The sequence below is a fragment of the Acanthisitta chloris genome, unplaced genomic scaffold (genome assembly GCF_000695815.1).
Source record: "Acanthisitta chloris isolate BGI_N310 unplaced genomic scaffold, ASM69581v1 scaffold2886, whole genome shotgun sequence".
NCBI lineage: Eukaryota > Metazoa > Chordata > Aves > Passeriformes > Acanthisittidae > Acanthisitta > Acanthisitta chloris.
Window position 1 is genome coordinate 100,387 of NW_008676410.1, and position 19,293 is coordinate 119,679.

The window sequence follows — 19,293 nt, forward strand, 5'->3', positions numbered from 1 at the left end:
TTTTGCTTTCTCTATTAAAGTGTCTTTATCTCAACCCATGAGTTTTTGTAGCTTTTACCCTTCTGATTTGCTCCCCCATCCCCTTGGTGGGGCAATGTGTGAGCAGCTGTGTGGTTCTTGGCTGCTGCTGGGGTTAAACCACAACAGTGTGCCTGCCAAGGGATGCAGCCTAGGAGGTTATGAGTTAAAGCTATGCCATAAAATTGTCTCTCCCTCAGACTGAAGCTTAGACATGGTGTGTGGTTTTAACACCCCTCAGCCCCACAGAAGAGAAATCCAAGGCAACAGCCTGGAGGTTTCCATAGAGCTTATGAATCTGCTTCAGTGTCCCCCTGCAAGTCTCAGCATTTTCTATTAAGACTCAAAATCTTTGTCTTCTTTAAGAATACATTTATTTTCTGATTTGCTGTTTGCATGCCACACCAGTTGGCCTGTCATTAATGCAATGAATTTCACCTTCTGCAAAGTTAAAAATTCATGTTCCTAAAAAACAATGGGAAATTGGCAAAGAAGGACTAAATTGAGCCAAAGCCACAGTACTAGTCAACCGTAACAAGTAATTATAATAACCCCACGGTCATTTCACTCACAGCTTGACAGAGAAAATGGCAAGAAAACAAAATATTTTTTTCTTGAATGTTAAATGTCCAGAGCCAGATTCACTTCTCCTCCTGACATATCACAAGGTGTGGGCCCTGTTCACTGTGTAAGTGCAGCAACATGAATAATGTACAGCCCAGCCTGCCCTGCAAGGGATTGAGACAGTCCTGTGTAGGCTGGGTACTGGGCTGGCCCATCTGTCCAGCCAGGGCAGGCCTCTGTGCTGGAGATGGGCTGGTGTGACTTCCAGATGCTGCTGGTGGCCATGGTAAGGAGATGGGATATAAAGCAAGTGCCTGGGGGATGACTGCAGACAGCAGTTCATTGCTTGTCTTTCCTCACAGTCAACTCCTGCCTGGAAAAAAACCCAACATCACAAGCTGCACCTTTGTTATAATTTCAGGATCAACTAAACCTGTGACTTTCAAACTATTTTATCCTGGGGTGAAAAAAGAGGGTTTGGGTTTGTGCCTTTTTTAAAATGCAAAATATGTAAAGCCTGTGGTTGAGTTGGTTTCAGTCACCATAGAGCAGTGGCTGCAGGCTCTGTCCCAGGATGGATTAGGAGGCTGGAGCATGTGAAGGTGTGCAAAAGAGACTTTAGAAAGTTGAAGCCTGGAAAGAAGAGCAGTCTGTCCTTGAGATATCCTTATATCTTTTCCCAAATTATTATGTGTGCAGATACTAGTGTTCCTAAATGTGTCAGACCCTTCCATGAAATTTCTCCTGGTTTTTATTTCCTACTCCAGATAACATCAAAAGGCTTCCTTGAGTCTTTATCAGGATTAGAAATGATCTAGTGTTCTTATGGGAAAAGTGCTTTCTCGTAATGTTCTTCACAGGTGTAAGGACCATATTTCCTAAAGACTGTTACGTCTTCCACTTGTTATTTTGTCCTGAGGATATAGTGAGGTTCTAGTCTATTAAACAAAAATTCCCTCTAGGTAAGTTTGGTTTCAAAGCTCTTGTTTTTTTATTTAGAAACCTACTGAGTCTGTCTTGGTGCTTTCCTATGAGGCACTACATCTGCAGAATTTTAGTATTGCCTAGATAGATGGTACTGTGTCAGGCTGTTTTCTTTCATTTCAGATGGTGTGTGAAAAAACAGCATTGTTGTTATTAAACCCAAATTAAGAACATTTGGCCTAGACTAAGCATGTGCATCTGTAATATTTTTCTCCTACTGTCTTTATAAAAACATTTATCCAATAATGAAAGAAATATGCAAAATGTCTGGACAAATATGTGTTTTTAAAAGACTGTGTCTCCATTCACAGGAAATCACTGATAATGAAATATTAGAGTTGGTACATAGTGCTCTGGGGAGGATGACAGTTATCCGGCAGATTTTCCCTCTCTCAAGGGACAACAATCAGAGATGCATGAGGAACAATCACCGAATATCATCTCTGCTGTGTGATCCACAAGAAGGCTACCTTCAGATGCTTCAGGTCAGTAGCTATACCCAGCAGAAAAGTCCATTTTAGGAATTTGATGTGAGATAGTTTTCTATGTCTATATTACCTCAGAGGAAGAATAAAATGGGTACAGATTAATCAGAAGATGTAAACTTTGGTCAGCTTTTCCACACTTAATTATTTATTTTATTTCCCAGGTCTGGGTGTTTTAGGTGTGATGTTATATCCATGAAGTACCAGCAAGTGATTGTGCTAACTCAGAGCTGATTTTTCATGTTTCATTCTCTTAAGAAACTTTTTCTGTTTGAAAAATATTGTGCCATCATAGTCTTGTGGTATTACTGCTTGCTTATTGTATTTATGCTTATTAGACATCTGTTGTGAAAGAGTTAATCTGTGAGGATAACAGAGCTCTGATAGGTATTGGGTTGTGGAGCATTTCATATTTAGTTAAATGGACTGAATCCAGCTGATGTATTCAATCTGTCCTGTTTCAATAGTCTCAGAAGTCTCTGGCAGCTGATAATTTTCTGAGCATGTGAAATGTGCTACTAGTTCAAGTTCCAGATTTTGGTAACAGATTTGACTCTGGTATAAGCAATATCTTGAGATTTCTTGGCAATTTATCCCAGATGTCAGAATTTCTCTTGCAGTAATTTAAATAGAATTTCGGGTGCTATTTCCAAGGATAGTGCAATGATTTAGAAACATGGGCCTTGGATTTGCGAGGCGACTCCATTCATTTTGGTTTACTTTAGACACAGTTAAAAATCTTGTTTGTATCACTGTTGAAGGTGTTGGATAAAACTATAAACTTTAGTGAGACTGAGAATATAAACTTGATTAAAATCTTTTCATTGCAAATTTAGTCTTAAGTTGAGATGGATTGAGTGAGGACACCATACTTGAGCCTTTGAGTTGGCAAGCATGGGTATTGTGTCTCAGAGGGAGTTAGAAGGTATTGCTTAGGCTATGGGGAGAGAGCTGTTAGCAGTCTGGACTTATGCAGCCTGGTCAGGAAGGTGATGTGGGCTGAGGGGATTCTTCAAGAACTCATGTTCTGGCTTGGAAGAACTTCTGAAGAGCAAAGTGTGAGGCTTATGAAAAACCAGGAGAGATAGGGAGGTTGTCAGGAAGAGATGTGGGTCAAGATTTCCCAAGGAACATGGGTAAGGATGTCCATTTTACTTACTTGTGCCCTACTAAAAAGTTGTAGCTGTAGAGACTGAAGTCCTTTAAGGGAGGGATATTGATGTTTCCTCCTGAAGAGAACCTCTGCTGGCTCAGGTTCTGTCATAGAAGTGGCAAAGTTTGGGAAATGCCAATCACACCCCCTGTAGCTCTGACTGTTGGAGTATTGTTTCTGCACAGGGGAAAGTCTATGCCTGTCTTGGCTCAGAAAGAAAAGACACTTTTGATCTTTGTTAGTAACTCTGAGGTATGCTGTAATGAGAACAAAGGCCTCTCATTTCAGAGGATCAAAGCAATTTCCAGTATGATGAAAAAATTATCTATGCTGCACCAACAAATCATTCATTGGGGAAAAATCTTCCATTACAGCAGGATTTTGAGTACTGCTGCCTATGCTGGCTTATGCATAATCTAATTCAGACACTCATCTGAAGGGCTCTGTCAGACTTCTGTGCTAGTTCTTATTTGCTATGACAGTAACTGGTTTGCTAGCACGAAAAGCCTCATGTCCTATTAGTAAATTTCATTGATAAGGACCCTTTAAAAGGACCCTCTTAAAAATAGTGTAGGTTTCTATCTTCCAGAAATATTATACCACCTTAGAAACTGTCTTCAGAAGAATGGAACAGTCATGTTATGCACTGCCCATTAGTTGCTTCTCTGTGAACCTAGAAACAGGAAAAAGATGTAAAAAGTGCAGAGGTAAAGTGTTCACTTTTTGGAAACTGATTCTATAACTTTTGTGCCCAGTCGCACTGGCATGAAAGATGAAGGGCACATGTAAGAGCTCTCAAATTAGGTGCCCCCAATATATCTTGTATTATCTTTCAGTGTTTACAGATTGAACATAGGATGCTTTTATCATGCCCAGTTGTATCTGAAGTGTTCTGCAGCTGCATTTTTTTTCAGAGGCTTTGCCAAAACATCTTGCATAACACCTTGTGGACGTACACCTCATATTAATTTCTGAGTATGACTGACATGTTTTTAATGGCTCCGTAATTCAGGTACTTACAATTTTCTGTTTCCTTTTTCATGCTTAAAAAATAGTTTTGACCTTTTGCTGTACAGAAGTACATCACTAAATTACCCATTGCCAGAGGCTGCAGTAGCTCCCAGCTCCATGTCAGGCTGCATGAATCCACCAGAGGCAGTGACCGCCTGCCAGCACCGAGTCTTTGTGTTGCTTTGAAGTAGTTTGATTAACACCACAGTTTGGAAATCCCTGGTTCATTCTCCCTTGGGCAGGCTCATATTAGTAATTGTTTGTTGTCAAGGTAACTTGCCAGTTATTGCTGGTTAATTATTTATTTAGTTCCTTTGAAGAAGAATAAGCTAATCGCTGTCAGCCTCTAGCTGTAATATTTTTATAGGGGAGAATTTGAGCATTTTTAACAAGCTAGTAAAGAAACATTTATGTCATGGATTATTAACTTTGTTCTGGCTAAATTAATGAAAAATTTTTGGAACAATTTTGTATCGTATCCTGGAAAGTTGTTTTTTCGGTGGATGATCATCCCAGTTTGGCATTCTGACAAGGCTTTTAAAGATCAGGCTGTTCTGCAAGCTCATCCAAAAACTCATCTGTTCTGAATGTTTTGTGGAAATCCAATCTTATTCTATCAACCCACTTGTCAAAATTTTACTCATGCCCTTATTTCTTGCACGTGTGATATACTCAGCTGGGTTTCTGCTTCAACTGGAGGAAAAGCTTTATAAAGTTTCCAGTCTTGGTCATTTTGTTTGACTTCAGAGGACTGAATTTCTTCCTTTCTTATTCTTCACATATGATTTTTTTGTGTCCGTGTCTCATACCTTTTGTAAATGGAAAAGACAAAGTATAGATTGTGTCCATGTCTCTTACTTTTTGTAAATGGAAAAGACAAAGTATAGAACTTGCTGTCTCCTATATGAGCATCCTGTGGTTTTGACCATCAGTGTTATCAGTATTGCCTCATCTGGAGAGAGAATACTGATGCACTTTAGGATTTGTAGTTAAATCTAGCTAGTCCCTGGATAGCATTTGAATGGTGTATAGTGGTTTAACTGCTATATGTCTCTTACTTTTTGTAAATGGAAAAGACAAAGTATAGAACTTGCTGTCTCCTATATGAGCATCCTGTGGTTTTGACCATCAGTGTTATCAGTATTGCCTCATCTGGAGAGAGAATACTGATGCACTTTAGGATTTGTAGTTAAATCTAGCTAGTCCCTGGATAGCATTTGAATGGTGTATAGTGGTTTAACTGCTATTAAACTGTTTAGATTATTTCAGGCATGTTCTTACAGAGTCAGTTTGAAGAAATTTTGCTGCATAACCTGCCTCTTTACAAAATTTTTATGTTTAGCATTAGTTTTAACACCTCTTTACAAACTTGATTTTTGATGAACTTTTTTTTCTTTCCTCAAGTTATTCATAATGCATTCATAAACTCAAAAATAGGGGGTTTTTTTCTGTTTGTGTTTTTGAAGAAAGATTTTTCTTTAGAAGTGTAATTCCCATCAGTTTGGTTTTTTCCCCATGTTTACCATTTATGCAGTTAATGAGTTCAATATATATGAGATTCTAAATATATTCAAACATATTGCAGGGCCATGGTGTATCTGAAATAATTCAGCATGGTCCAAAATATATAGTAAAATAAAAAAGGCAAAAAGAAACCCCCAGTATATTGTGTCACAAAATTAATGAGGTTATTCCTGAAAGACTTGAGAGTCCAACCTCTCTACTGAAGAACTATTCCAGGCATTGCTTTGACATATTTGAAGAGAAGATGTTGAGAAGTGTGGGAGGATATTCATTGAAAGAACTAATCTTCTTAATGTGTAAAAATTTCATTCTTCAAAGGTGTGTCCATCAGATATCTTTGTAGGCATCTCTTAGCAGCTGCTCCTGCAGAGCTGTTTTTGTTTCTGAGCTATCTTCTTTTCAGGAGTCACTGTAAGTGAAGTTATTTTTTTGAAGATGTGTTTGGCTGCCTAAACTTAAGAGCCTGATCCTGCAGTTTTGTCCAGTTAAATGGCTTTATTCTTATTTGACCTGTTTACTTTGCTGTTATTACACGGCTGTAAAGTGCTACTGGTTGCAGTAAATTAAGCTCTATTAAAGTAGTCACTTTCTCCCATAAAGGATTGATGAGTCACATTTTTATTTTTCTTTCATTACAATCTATATGTGAGTGCCTCCTTATTAAGGTTTAATTTGGATTTTTGGCCAGATGTTCAATCACAGTGAAATTGTTTCTGAGTGCCATATGAAAGAAAAGTATCCTTGAACTGACTTTACTGCCTATTGCACAACATAATCTCTCCCTGAAGCCTGATGGCACATGTTTTATACAAGGTGAGTTACCAAAAGAATTAGTTAAAAAGACCTAAAGCACCATGGGTGTTCTGTGGCTGTGGGGGATTTTGTGAACACTCTGGAGGCTGGAACTCGAGGTATGCTCTGGAGGGAGCTTTTCCTCTCTGCTCAGACTGCCTCTTTTGACTGCTGGATTTCTCTATTTGCATAATTATTTCATTGAATTTTTGTTCAGTGCTCTATCAGGGAGCAGTCAACAGTGGCTAGAAGGAAGGGTCAGTACCTCCATTCTTTCATTTGCTATTGCCTCTGAAACCTAATTTGCAGCCATATTTATTCATAAATGAGGTAGGAAAAAATTATAATCTTATATTCTGTTTTGCAATTCCAACATCACCTCTTGTCTGACTCATAGCTGTGTTCAGTTTTCTTTATCAAATGTCTCATACTAGACTTTCCCTGGACAGTTAGTGTTAGCTGTGCCAAATTCTTGAGATGTTTAGTGAATGAAGCCAATGCCTGCAGCTAACAAACTTGAGCACTACAGGATAATCCAGGCCTTGTACCAGGGAAGAAAGCACTCATAATTACGTTAAATACTCATAATAAATAGCTGAAGGACAGTGAGCACTCAGAGAATAGAAGCTGCAGACAGAAAGTGTTGTGAAGTGTGTAACTCTATAAAAAAAGGAGAAAATTATAAAGGAAAGAAGAAGAGTTGCTTATCAATTAAAAAGAGATTCTGAGAGTTCAGTCTTTCAAAAAAATCTTTGGAAAGCCCACTGTTTGAGATGCTTAAAACTAGAATTGGCAAAGCTGATAATGCACTAAATAATGCACTATTACTGCAGTATATGGTTGGCCCAGAAAGCCAACCAAATCCTGAGCTGCATCAGAAGGAATGTGGCCAGCAGGTTGAAGGAGGTGTCTCCCCTCTACTCTGCTCTTGTGAGACCCCACCTGGAGTACTGCATACAGTCCTGGTGTCCTCAGTGTAAGAAGGACATGGAACTGTTGGAGCAAGTCCAGAGGAGGGCCATGAAGTCGATAAAAGGATTGGAGCACCTTCCCTATGAAGACAGGCTGAGAAACTTGTGGATGTTCAGCCTCAAGAAGAGAGCATAGCATGAGGACCTCATAGCAGCCTTCCAGGATCTGCAAGGGGCCTACAGGGAAACTGGAAAGGGACTCCTTGTTAGGAACTGTAGTGATAGGACAAGTAGTAACAGGTACAAATTAAAAGAGGGGAAATTTAGATTTAGATATTAGGAAGAAGTTTTTTACTGTGAGGGTTGTAAGACACTGGCACAGGTTGCCCAGGGAGGTTGTGGGTGTCTCAGCCCTGGCAATGTTCAAAGCCAGGTTGGATAAAGCCTTGAGCAACCTGGTCTGATGGGAGGTGTCCCTCTTCAAGGCAGGAGGGGTTGGGACTAGATGATCTCTTAGATCCATTCCAACCCTTTAACAGACTATGATACCCTAGTTACATTCCTTACTGTCAGAAGGCTTGAATAAATACACAGTTGAGGCCTGTTTTTCTGTGGTTTTAGAAGAACTTTGTTCATTTTATTTCATTTGTCTCAGTGATAATGAATAAATAGCCCTTTGGAAGTTTGAAACTGACATTTGAGTCTTTAATGAACGTTGTTTTTTTGACTCTGTTTATCTCATGAATGTCAGCCTGCTGGCTGTGATTTTGTTCTCCATGAGCAGAAAAGCATGTATTTATAACATATACACTCATGCAAAGTGGCTGAAAAGGCTTGGTCAGGGCCAGGATAAGGGCAAGCAGCCCACACTCTCACCAAGGCAGCCCGAGGGAGCAGTGTTAACCAGGACATGGTGAGAATTTGTGTAGCCATTCATGTGCTAGGGAATGCAAGGAAGACATCTCCTTGAAAGAGGAGCATCCACTGGCTGAGTAGAGGGACTTGAAGTTCACATAACTCAGTACCTGGGCAGTTCTGAGACCATCTGCACAGGTCAAGGGCACTCATCCTACCTGACACTCAGTGCAGAAGGGTGGGCACTCACCTGAGGGCTGCACCTCTGGCTGGAGGGTTGCTCAGTGCAGAAGGGTGGGCACTCATCTGAGGGCTGCACCTCTGGCTGGAGGGTCTACATTGTCTACCCCAGTGGTGGCCAGTGCCTCCACCCAGAGGGAGTTGCTGAAGGGAGAGGCTGCAGCACAGACCTCCAGCTTCAGGAAGTGTCTGGACCTATCTCCTGGGGTGGGGACCTTTTGTACCTGCCTGCAAAAGGTGTGCCCAGGCAGAGGACAATGTCTTGGTAAGCACAGCGTAAGTAAACCATTGATCTTTGCTGCTCCTAGTAGGATGCATTCTGTCATTAAAGACACAAATGTGTGACTGTGTCTGGCAGTACGTGAACTTTGGAAGTTGAAACACAGTTTTAAGTCATGCTGGTGTGTGCATACACAGTCACCATGATATCACTCCCCGGGCAGCAAGTGTTTTTACTGCTGGCAGGCTGCACTTGGTCTGAGCTCCTCTTCCATCTGCTTCATCCTTAGAGCTGACTGCTGTGGCCACTCACAGAGCAATTTTGGCAGCAGCAGGGTACAGATGCCCAACTTGGGAATGAGTTTTTGAAGTGGTGGCATCTCAGTGTCAGCTTGCCTTCCCAAATGGTCTCTTCAGCATTATTCTCTGCTTAGACTCCTGGCTCTGCTGGCCACCTAGAAGTTGGGGTCAGTCTTTGTGGCTTGCTGACCTTCCCAGAAGAGCACTTGTCTGTGATTAGTCCTTCTGAAGGAGATAGAAGTTATCTTCATATATAACTTTGAAAATAAAATCACTCTGGAAAGTCTCATTAAATTCACATAGAAACCTCTATGAAATGACTCTTAATAATGTGATAGATTTCCATTCCTGTTGAAAACTTCTTCTCTGCTCTACTAGTGTATGGTGGATTTATTTCTTCATTGCAAAGGAGAGTTTCATAAAGTCTGGAATAATTTCCAGAAGATAAACCAGAACATGCCTAGAATTACTCATGTACAGGGCATACTCTAATGTATTGGTGAAGCAGTCACCAACATTCTTATAGCAGATAGGTCAAAAAGCATTTCAGTACCTCCAGCTCTCACACTGTCAGCAGTGGAGTGAAAGAACTGAAAATTACTCTCTTCCTCCAAACAGGACAGAAATTAAACACTTTGTTCTAGTCTAGGAATTTTTATTCTTTGAAGGGGAATCTCTTCAGACAGATCAATGTCCTTCCCTCCTCTGTTCCCTTGTGAATATACAAATAGGGGAAATAGTAAATGTTTTGGAGCCTTGAAAACCCTAAATAGCCAAGTACATTGCCTTAATTTTCTTCTTTCTTACTTTGCTACCAATTCTGAATGCTACCTGAAGGCTCATTTTTAAATGTACTATTTTCTCATGCCTCTGACAGTACTAGTGGAATTAGTGTATAGCTGATCCCTTGGATATCTCACAGATTCCCTTTCAGTGGTCATGTCTGTACTCACAGGGAGTTTGATAGATCACTGAAATTAAAATATGTGTGCAGTTGCAGTAACAAGTGTATATAGGTTATGTCTGCTGAATCCTTTTTCTTTGCACAGCATCACTATTCTGGAGGTTATAGAAAACTCTTATGTGTTGCAAATATGATCTAGCACATATGCAGAGATTTTGCTGTATTAAAATACAATAAAGGAAATTATTATAGCACCGGATTTACTGTGAGATCAGGCCCGAATTTCTGTGTCTTAAGTAACTTTTTTTTCTACAAGGGAATATATACAAAGTAATGAATTCAAGTAGAAAGTGAGTATTATTTTGAGAACAGGAGCATAATTGAGGCATTTAAGTATTCTTATCTTTTTAATCTCAGAAATTAATATGAAAAACATACATAAAATATATAGTAATTTGATAATATATCTTACTGTAGGTATTGAAGGAATCAACTGATCAGCTACACTCATACAACACTGCTCAGGCATCAGATTGGACCTGATTGAGGAATTCTCTTTAGCATAAAGCTAGTTCCCATCTGGGATTAGTCAAAGGCACTCAGTTTATACTGCTGTGGATGGTCAGGAGCTGGGCTTTGCTCTGCCCACTGTGAAAGATCAAAAGGACATTATTTGCTAAGTTACTATGATTTTTTTTGTTGTTCTTGATTACTTTTTCCACTTCAAAGCAACTGTTGACCTAGAGGACTATGGAAGAAATACTGTTGTGTGAACATCCTGTCTTATTTTAAATAAAGACATTTGTCTACACGCTGAGTTTTAGTCTGCAAAACCAGATGCCTTGACTCAAGCTTTATAAGTTTTAAAGGGTTCTGCCCTTAATAGAGTGGAGCTCTATATTTAGTGTTCATTTATGGCTTAACTAGCAGAACTGAACAAATAAAAAATTTTATAAAGAGAATTAGTTTTCTTGATATTACAGATCCAACAGTTTTGACATTATGTTTTTCCAAGATTGCATATTTTGTGTTCTAAATAAGAAATGTTGATTGTGTGAATAGGATTCAACTTACTGTTCTGTAGGGTATTGACTCCAGTGAGTAAAGAGTAAAATGAAGATATGTATGCATGTCATTTTTACTGGAGTAAATAGAGTATGTTTATATGAAGAAATTAATTTTGCTTGTTAAAAAGTATCATATACTCATGTTTGGATGAGGCTTTCAGTAGAAGAGAACTGGAGTGGCAAAATACCAGTTGATAAGTGTGTACAACAGGACGTGCAGAATATTCTTTCCATGGCAAAATATAACTTGCTGTATTCTCTGCAACATTTTCTTCTGTCTTGGTGCATATCTCCAGATGTATGATAGAAGAACATAAGTAGTGGAAGACTCCTCTTGTGCAAACTCTTTCTTGCTGTCACTCAGTTTATGTAGGTTCAAAAGAAATTAATGGAACAACAGTGATACAAGGTCCATTGTAGGTCTGACTGAACTGTGATGATTAGGTTGGTAAACACAAGATTGTTTTGTTTTTGCTGTGCAGGACAAGGTAATTTGAGTTGGATGGTGGATCTCAAGTCATTTAAGTTGAGATCCTCAATGCAGTTCTTCCAAGTTCTCAGACCATTAGACATGCAGAACTGTGGTGTCTTCTCCCAGCTCATAAAAAGTAGAAAGAGAAAGAAAACAGTGAACCCAATTACGTCTTATATTTTGCCTTAAAGCTCTCTGCTAGCAAACCAAGCAAACTGGTTTTGGGAATGAGGCTACAGTTATCCAGAACTGCAAAAGATCAGTGCCAAACAGACAAAATACAGAGCATTTCTGATTTGTGGTGATTCCAAGGCAAGAGACAAGGAATTGTAAGTTAAAAGTGATGGTGTAAAATCAAATTCAGTGGGGAGCAAAGAGGATCATGATGGCACATAAAAAATGGTATTTTTCCTTATGCACATAAAGCCTGTTTCTAAGTAAGTGGATTTTGTAGTGTGTGGTTTGTGGTGGTGTATCTTGTGGGATCTGAGGTTTGTTTTGATTTTTTTCTGTGAAGAGTAGTTTAACCTAGAAGAGGAAAAGTGCCCTGTTGAATAATAAGGATCCGCTTGGTTGCTTTATTTGAAAGTTGTTTGGAAAATATCTGCTCAATGCAATTGAGCAGAAGCAGCTTGGTTGCTGAGGCTCCTATTAACTCTTTAATTACTTACTTTTCTTAAAAAGAAAGGAAATCTGGAAAGTAGCTACTTTGGAAACTATTTTAAAAGGGAAAGAATTAACTGGGTCAAATAGCACATATAGGCAATGTGGACTGCTTGTTCAGCAAGGCTGGAAAGAAAAGAAGGGGGGAAAACTGGCAATACCAGATAGGAGAGATTCTCACTGATAGTATCTCAGGTTTTGCATTATTTTCACATTAAGATCCTTTATGATGTTTAGTCATTTAAATAAGTAGGTATGTTCAACCTTTTTTTTTTTTCTGTATTTTCTTTGCGTTTTGATTCTTTCAAAATTGATTTTTATTTTTACATCTTTTGTTCAGATTTACTTATATTAGAAGATTTTTCAAAGTGCCTAAGTTCTCAATGAACATCAAACCTCAGATTGTGGAACATGAAACATTTTGTTTCTGAAGATTAGCATCTTAGAGTTAGCAGAAGATTACTTGGAGCCAGTGATGCAACAGTAATTTATGTTTAAGCTTTCATAGAGTGACACTTTTGTTGGGACACTTAGAGAGTGACATTTTTATAGGAAGTATACAGCTGCATTAACTTCCACATGTAATCCATTCCTGGTCTCTAGGCATCACTTTATAAGGTGAATTAGAAAAATCCAGGAGATAAATGGCAAATTCATGGATCACCATGATTAAAGACTTCAGCTAGGAGAATTTCTTTTTAATAATAATGAAAAGGCTGTATCTGGCAAATTATGTGAACTGGAGATTTGAGCTTATTAAAGAGTAACTCAAATCCCCTGGGCCTAAGTTTAAAGAAGAGTGCATGTGAACTCTGGAAACAGGTGGAGAGTATCTAATTATTTTTTTTAAGTCACTTCCCTTAGCCAACTTCCACTGCTAAAGTTTTACCACTGTGGTGGATACCAGTGCATGTCAAACATCTGATCTTGTGTTTCCAGTCATGTTTTGGTTTGAAAAATGAAGTACATAGTTCAGCATTACTTGGGCAGTGTTCTGTTCTTACTGGAGCCTGTGTCATCAATTATTGTTCTCTTTATCTCTCATGTAAATTGAAGGATAAGGAAGCTAAAATCAATAGCTTCAGAGAAAGAAAGTAGCATAGTAACCAGTCTCTTGTATATTTGGTGGAGAGAGATGATAAGACCAAAAAAATACTGTCATTTCTCCTCCCTCTGTTCTGAACAGTTGCATTAGTATTAGATTTTGTTGTGGCAGAAATTATCAAAGAGATTGCTCAAATGAATAAAAAACCAAGAATAAAACCCCAAGAACTTCATTCTATCTATCCCTGACAAAGTGGCAGTCCTTGTCTTTCATTGATAGATAGCTGTACTCCTCCTGTAGCTTGAGTTTATATGTGAAGTGTGATATTTTACATCTTTGCTGCACTGCATTGCAGTGGTGTAGGTAATGCCCAGGCAATGCAAGTGTGCCAGAAACCCTGGGCCAGAAGGACTGAGGAATGCTGGTATTTGTCTCAAATGCCTCAAATATATCCAGCTTTTTGTTTTGACTTGCATCTTCTTTCGTTCTGTTTGTTTGCTGGGTTTTACAGTTTCTTTCAAAGATGCCCAGAAAAACAAAGAGCCTCATTCTTATTATTGTTTGCAGGTTTCCAACCTGTACCTGTATGACAGTGTGCTCATGCTGGCCAATGCTTTCCACAGAAAACTGGAGGACAGGAAATGGCACAGCATGGCAAGTCTGAACTGCATGAGGAAATCCACCAAACCTTGGAATGGAGGGAGATCCATGTTAGAGACTATTAAGAAGGTGAGAAAAGACAAACCACAGCTGTGTGAGCAATTGACAGAGCTGCTTCTTTTCTACTTGAGCATTTGAAGAGGTTTTTAACTTCTATTCAACTTTTCTTTGATTTGTTACAAGCAAGTGATTTACAACTACCAGGAACAATCTACACCTATTAAACAAGTGCATGATTTATGATAGACAAGTTTCACACATTGCAGTGTGTGTTCCACTTCTGTTGTTCTCACAGCTACCTTCTGTGGAGATAGTATGATTAGGAGTAGTTATAGAAATTGATGCATGCTTTTTCTCAAGAGAACAACTTAAGGAGTTCGGAGAGCCAACCAGTGATAAGGTTGAACAGTTATGTTCCATTTACTACACCTCAACTAGTTTTGAAAGTTAGCTGAGCATTGGTAAGTATCAATTTGTGTACTCTAGCCCAGAGCAAAAGGAATCTGATTTAGCTAAGTTGTCACTAACTGTTACACTGTCTTGCACTGTGCTGAATTACTCAAATATGGACAGTACTGTGACTTTGCAGATGTATGGCAACTTCTTGCATGAGAGTTATTTGATCACAAATACTAGTGGAAAAATATTCATTTTTTACTATACTGATTTTAGCAATTATTTAGAAGAAACCATCTGTTTCCCAATATATATTGCTGAAATAATTTTCCTCTAGTAAAATGATGCAGTTTGCTCATTCTAACCAGTCCTAATGATGCCATCTTTAGTTGCTAAATTAATTCAAACATTGGTGTCACTTTAAGCTTCTTTGCTGCAAACCCAAAATCAAACCATGTGATACTTTCACAGAGAGTTTTTAATACTACTTAAAATTTTGGTTTTTTGTCCATGCCTCTCTTGGGATCACAGCAGGCATACTCTTTCTTTTGGAGTGTGAGTTCATGCCTTTGTATTCAACTGCAGAACTGAACCTGCTGCCCTCAGTTACAGTAAAACAACTGTTGTCTTACAGTCCACTAAGGTCCTTCTCTTTTTCTTTGGGGCCTGTTTCTGTGAGCAGTGGTGATCTGATGGCCATGAACAGTGGATGTGTTAGTGTGAAAGTAATTTTCTGTACCAAAAAAAAAAAAAAAAGAGTATTCTTTTGTCTGGTGCTGGGTTTGAGCTGCTGAAGAACATGCAGTTGACACATTAAAGTTCACTGTAAATTTTCAAGACAGATTTGGCATATCTTTAATGCAGTGGAGTGTTTATAAAAGCAAGTTTGTTCTCTTCTAAACTTTCTGAAATTTACTTCCTTAGGGCCATATAACTGGGCTTACTGGTGTCATGGAGTTCAGAGAAGATGGCGCCAACCCCTATGTTCAGTTTGAAATACTGGGCACTAGCTACAGCGAAACATTTGGCAAAGATGTGCGGAGGGTAAAGACATGCTGCTTCTTTCTCTTTTGTTTTCCTCTAAATAATGTGCATTCTGCTTCACAGGAGAAAATTTTATTCTTTGAGAATGAATTAGTGCTACACTGCAGAAGAAATTTACTGTAAGAGAAATATTTTCTAATTTATTACACACTTAAATCTTGAAAACTAGTTTTATATTGGTAGGCAAGAATCCTGCAAGTTGTTTTCACTTGTGCAATAATGATGTAGTACCATAGCAATCCTGTGAAGACTGCACAATTTTGCTCTTGTATTTTATTGTTAATTAAGACATAATTTGTATATAAATATGAAAGATATAATACAACTGGCACTTGTCTTACCAAGGAAACTAGCTGAGAATATAAATTACCTAAATACACAAAGATGTTTCGAGTAGAGCTGCTGCAAGATTTTGAGATAAATAGATAAAAAACCCTAGAGAAGAAAAATTCAAAAATGAATGATGCTGTATCATGAGAAGTAAAGTATGACCTATCAATGGTAACTGGTGGAACAAAGACTGACAGGGTTTGGAAGGCAGCTAGAATGGTTTTGTGGAGTTATTAACATAAATTGTCTTGGGCTGAGTAGGCTGTTATAAACACATTCATGCAGAGGGGATGCTCTAAAAATACCTGAAACTCTCCATTGAACACTGAGGTTCTGATTGAAACCCAAGCTGCAAATAAATTCTAATCTAGTTAACTGGTTGAAATACAGGTCAATAGCTCCTACATTAAAGAGAGCTGAACAAAGAGGATTCCATGAAGAACTGAAACATATGATGTTTTCTATTTTCATCTGACCATTGGTTTCTGTGATTTGTTTTGATTCACCTGAATTACAGAAGTCTAAATGGAAAAACAAGCCAAGAACTTGTGTTTTACATTATCATCTTTATCAGCTAAACCTGAAATTCTTTTAGAGTCTAATTTGGCACAAAGATTCTGGACACAGAGCCAAAGGCATGCAATATCTATTAGAAACTCAACAGAAGGGAGATAAGTATTTGAAATGCATAAAAGTTCCAGGAGATATAATTGAAAATTTTCTGTTGCCAAAAAAATGTCTCTGTAGACTTCAGATTGGATAAACACCTCCTCTATTGTAATGACCAGAACAGGCTGTTTCTCAGTACATTTTCATTTTGAGAAGATTGAAAGTGAGGAAGTCTAAGTTTCAAACACTACCTGAATAATAAAAAATTATCTTATTGTCTTTCTTTTGGAAACAAAAACTGTTGCCTATTCAAAAAAACAAAGCTGTCTTAGTGGGTCTAGGAGTGAATTCTGGTTTACAGACAGAAGTGTGCACCTCACTTTATGCACAAAAAACCAGAAGTATCTTGTGCCAATGTGAGATGTGGTAGACTATCCTACTGTGTTTCCAGCTGCCACTACAGAAAAGCATGAGTGTCCTGTCAATGCTGTGTTATCTCTAGCATATGGATGCCACGAGGCATTTGAGTTTGGTTCCATTTTGTTACAGAATTCCCAAGTGACTTTGAGTAAGTCACATAATTGCTTGATACTTCAATTTACCTTTCAGTAAAATTGGCATGAACAGCACAGGTTTGAGCCTTACAGGCAAATTAGGATGTGTGAGTATACATTATTACTTTTTTTCTAATGTGCATTAAAATATGATAACACAGATACAAAGCTCTCACTTCAGTGTAGCACACTGACCAAATGGACATATAATCCAGAGGTGCAAAGTGGAGGTAGCTAAAATATTGCTCCAAAGGGACCACAAGGCAAAGAAATAGCTAAAATGGCTAACTGGGAAAATTACTAAAATGGCTAACCTGATATACTACTCATGACTTTTGGTCCCTTATGTGCTACTTTGGGATTAGGCGGTTGATATAGGAAGACTTAACACTTTCGTTGTTAAATGCAGAACACTATACAGTTCCCAGAAATGAAAGGGAGTATAATTCTAAATGGGTACAAAGTTAATGGCTAGGGAAAACTACTGTGAGGCTAAAATGAAATTTTGAAAATGATCCTTTTAGTCTAATATATAGAGAGAGTAAAAAGTCAGCAGTATGCTAAAGAAGTCTATAGAAGAACTTGGGAAAGATTATACCTTGTAGAGTAAAATTACCATGGAACTACTGGAATTCAATTATTTAGGCAGCCTGACTTTTTATTGTTGCAGCAAAAACATCTTACAGCTTAGAAGTACTTTTAAAAGCTCAGAAAGTCAAGCTTGTCTCATTTATATTACTTGAGTGAGACACCAATTCTGATTTTTTGTCAGTTGTTTCCATTTCAGTCTTTCCTCAGGTTTAGCTATGGAGGCACATATTTTGGGCAGAATCATAGAATTTTAGGGCTTGGAATGGACCTTAGAGACCATCTAGTCCCAACTGCTCTGCCATGGGCAAGAACCTTTCCCCACTAGATCAGGTTGCTCAAGGCCTCATCCAACCTGGCTTTGAACACTGCCAGGGTTGGGCCATCTACCACTTCCCTGGGCAACCTATTCCACTCTCACAGTAAAAAACATTTTCCTAGTATCTAGCCTAGCTTTCTCTTCCTTCAACTTGAACCTGTTACCCCTTGTCCTGTCACTGCAGTTCCTAACAAAGAGTCCCTCTCCAGCTTCCCTGTAGGTCCCTTCAGATCCTGGAAGACTACTATGAGGTCTCCACACAACCTTTTTTTCTCCAGGCTGAACAGCCCCAACTTACTCAGCCTGTCTTCATAGGGGAGGTGCTCCAGTCCTCTTAGCAACTTTGTGGCCTCCTCTGGACTTGCAGTTCCATGTCCTTCTTATGTTGAGGACACCAGAACTGCACACAGTATTCCAAGTGGGGTCTCGTGAGAGCAGAGGTTGAGAATCACCTCCCTTGACCTGCTGGCCACACTCCTTTTGATGCAGCCCAGGATTCAGAGGGTTCTTTCTGCATGTTTTTTTTTTCCTCTGTATGGAGAGCATCTGTATTTATTCATCCCTATTCAGACCCTACAAAGGATCTGTGACAGTGTGTATGTATACATATACATATATATATAAATAGCATTGAGTGTTGAACCTTAGAGTCCAGACAAAACTTAATGGACTTTTACCACATTTAACATCGCTTAAACAATTTCTTGGGAATCATTTCCACCAGAAAGACCCTAAGAGAGTGTTCAAGATAGTAACTCAAATTTTTCAAGAATTTTCAAAGCTGTTTTGTGGAGGCATGTTGACTATCCAGTTGCCCTGAGAGCTGGTCTTTTTGCAGACAGTTGTTTCTTCCACTAGCTGTGATTGAGTTATGAGTGCAAGTAAATATGTGTATTTGCTTGCTTATACCTTCTCCTTTATTCAACAAGTTAATTAGTATGTCTTCTCCTTTATTACACAAGCCTAACACCATGTAGATTTGGTAAAGGCTGATAGTGGCTTTTGTGTATTCTGTGTGTATTATTTATTTTTCCTTTGTTTGGGTGTACTTGGAAGGGAAACTTCAGAAAATGCTCTAATTTCTTTGGTTTAAACATAAAAGAACAGAACAGGCTGTGTCCCTAAAGGTATAGCACCTTGTTTTACAAAAGGCTCAGGTAATTACCTTCTGTTCACTGTCTGCATATGGAAGCTGAGAAAGCACAGTGTGTTTGTGCTTAAAAAAGAGATTTGTATGGTGATTTATTAGGACATTTGAAAGATTAAGATTCTCAGAGAAACAGAAAAGACTTAAGTGCCTTGTGCTTGATGATTACCAATGTGATTTATGTTCCTGATGTCTATAAGCACCTTTAGAAATAGCAACCAGAGTGTCTGTATATTTTAAAAAAATAATTGGATATTAAGTAACAAGGAAACAGAATAAATAAAAAAGGAAAAAGTGGGAATAAAGCCAATGTCACACTAGTGTTTAAACTTGAATGAAACTGGAGTGAAAGAAAAAATGAAGGAGACACAGGAAGTCTAACTTGGAAAAACAAGAAAAAGTGGTATGAAGTGTTCAGGTGAAGTATATGGAGGAGCAG

The 19,293-nt window shown here is 38.5% G+C and overlaps 1 protein-coding gene across 1 annotated transcript in view; it reads left to right on the plus strand.

Annotated features, from left to right (window-relative positions):
• The first annotated feature begins 829 nt into the window (after positions 1-829).
• The window catches only part of GRID1 (glutamate receptor, ionotropic, delta 1), a 113,067-nt gene continuing 94,603 nt past the window's right edge, over positions 830-19,293 (plus strand). Inside the window, exons 1-4 of the mRNA XM_009076122.1 lie at positions 830-868; positions 1,878-2,051; positions 13,775-13,936; positions 15,188-15,307. Of these exons, the coding sequence (XP_009074370.1) occupies positions 830-868; positions 1,878-2,051; positions 13,775-13,936; positions 15,188-15,307 (495 nt within the window). The remainder of the gene's footprint in view (positions 869-1,877; positions 2,052-13,774; positions 13,937-15,187; positions 15,308-19,293) is intronic.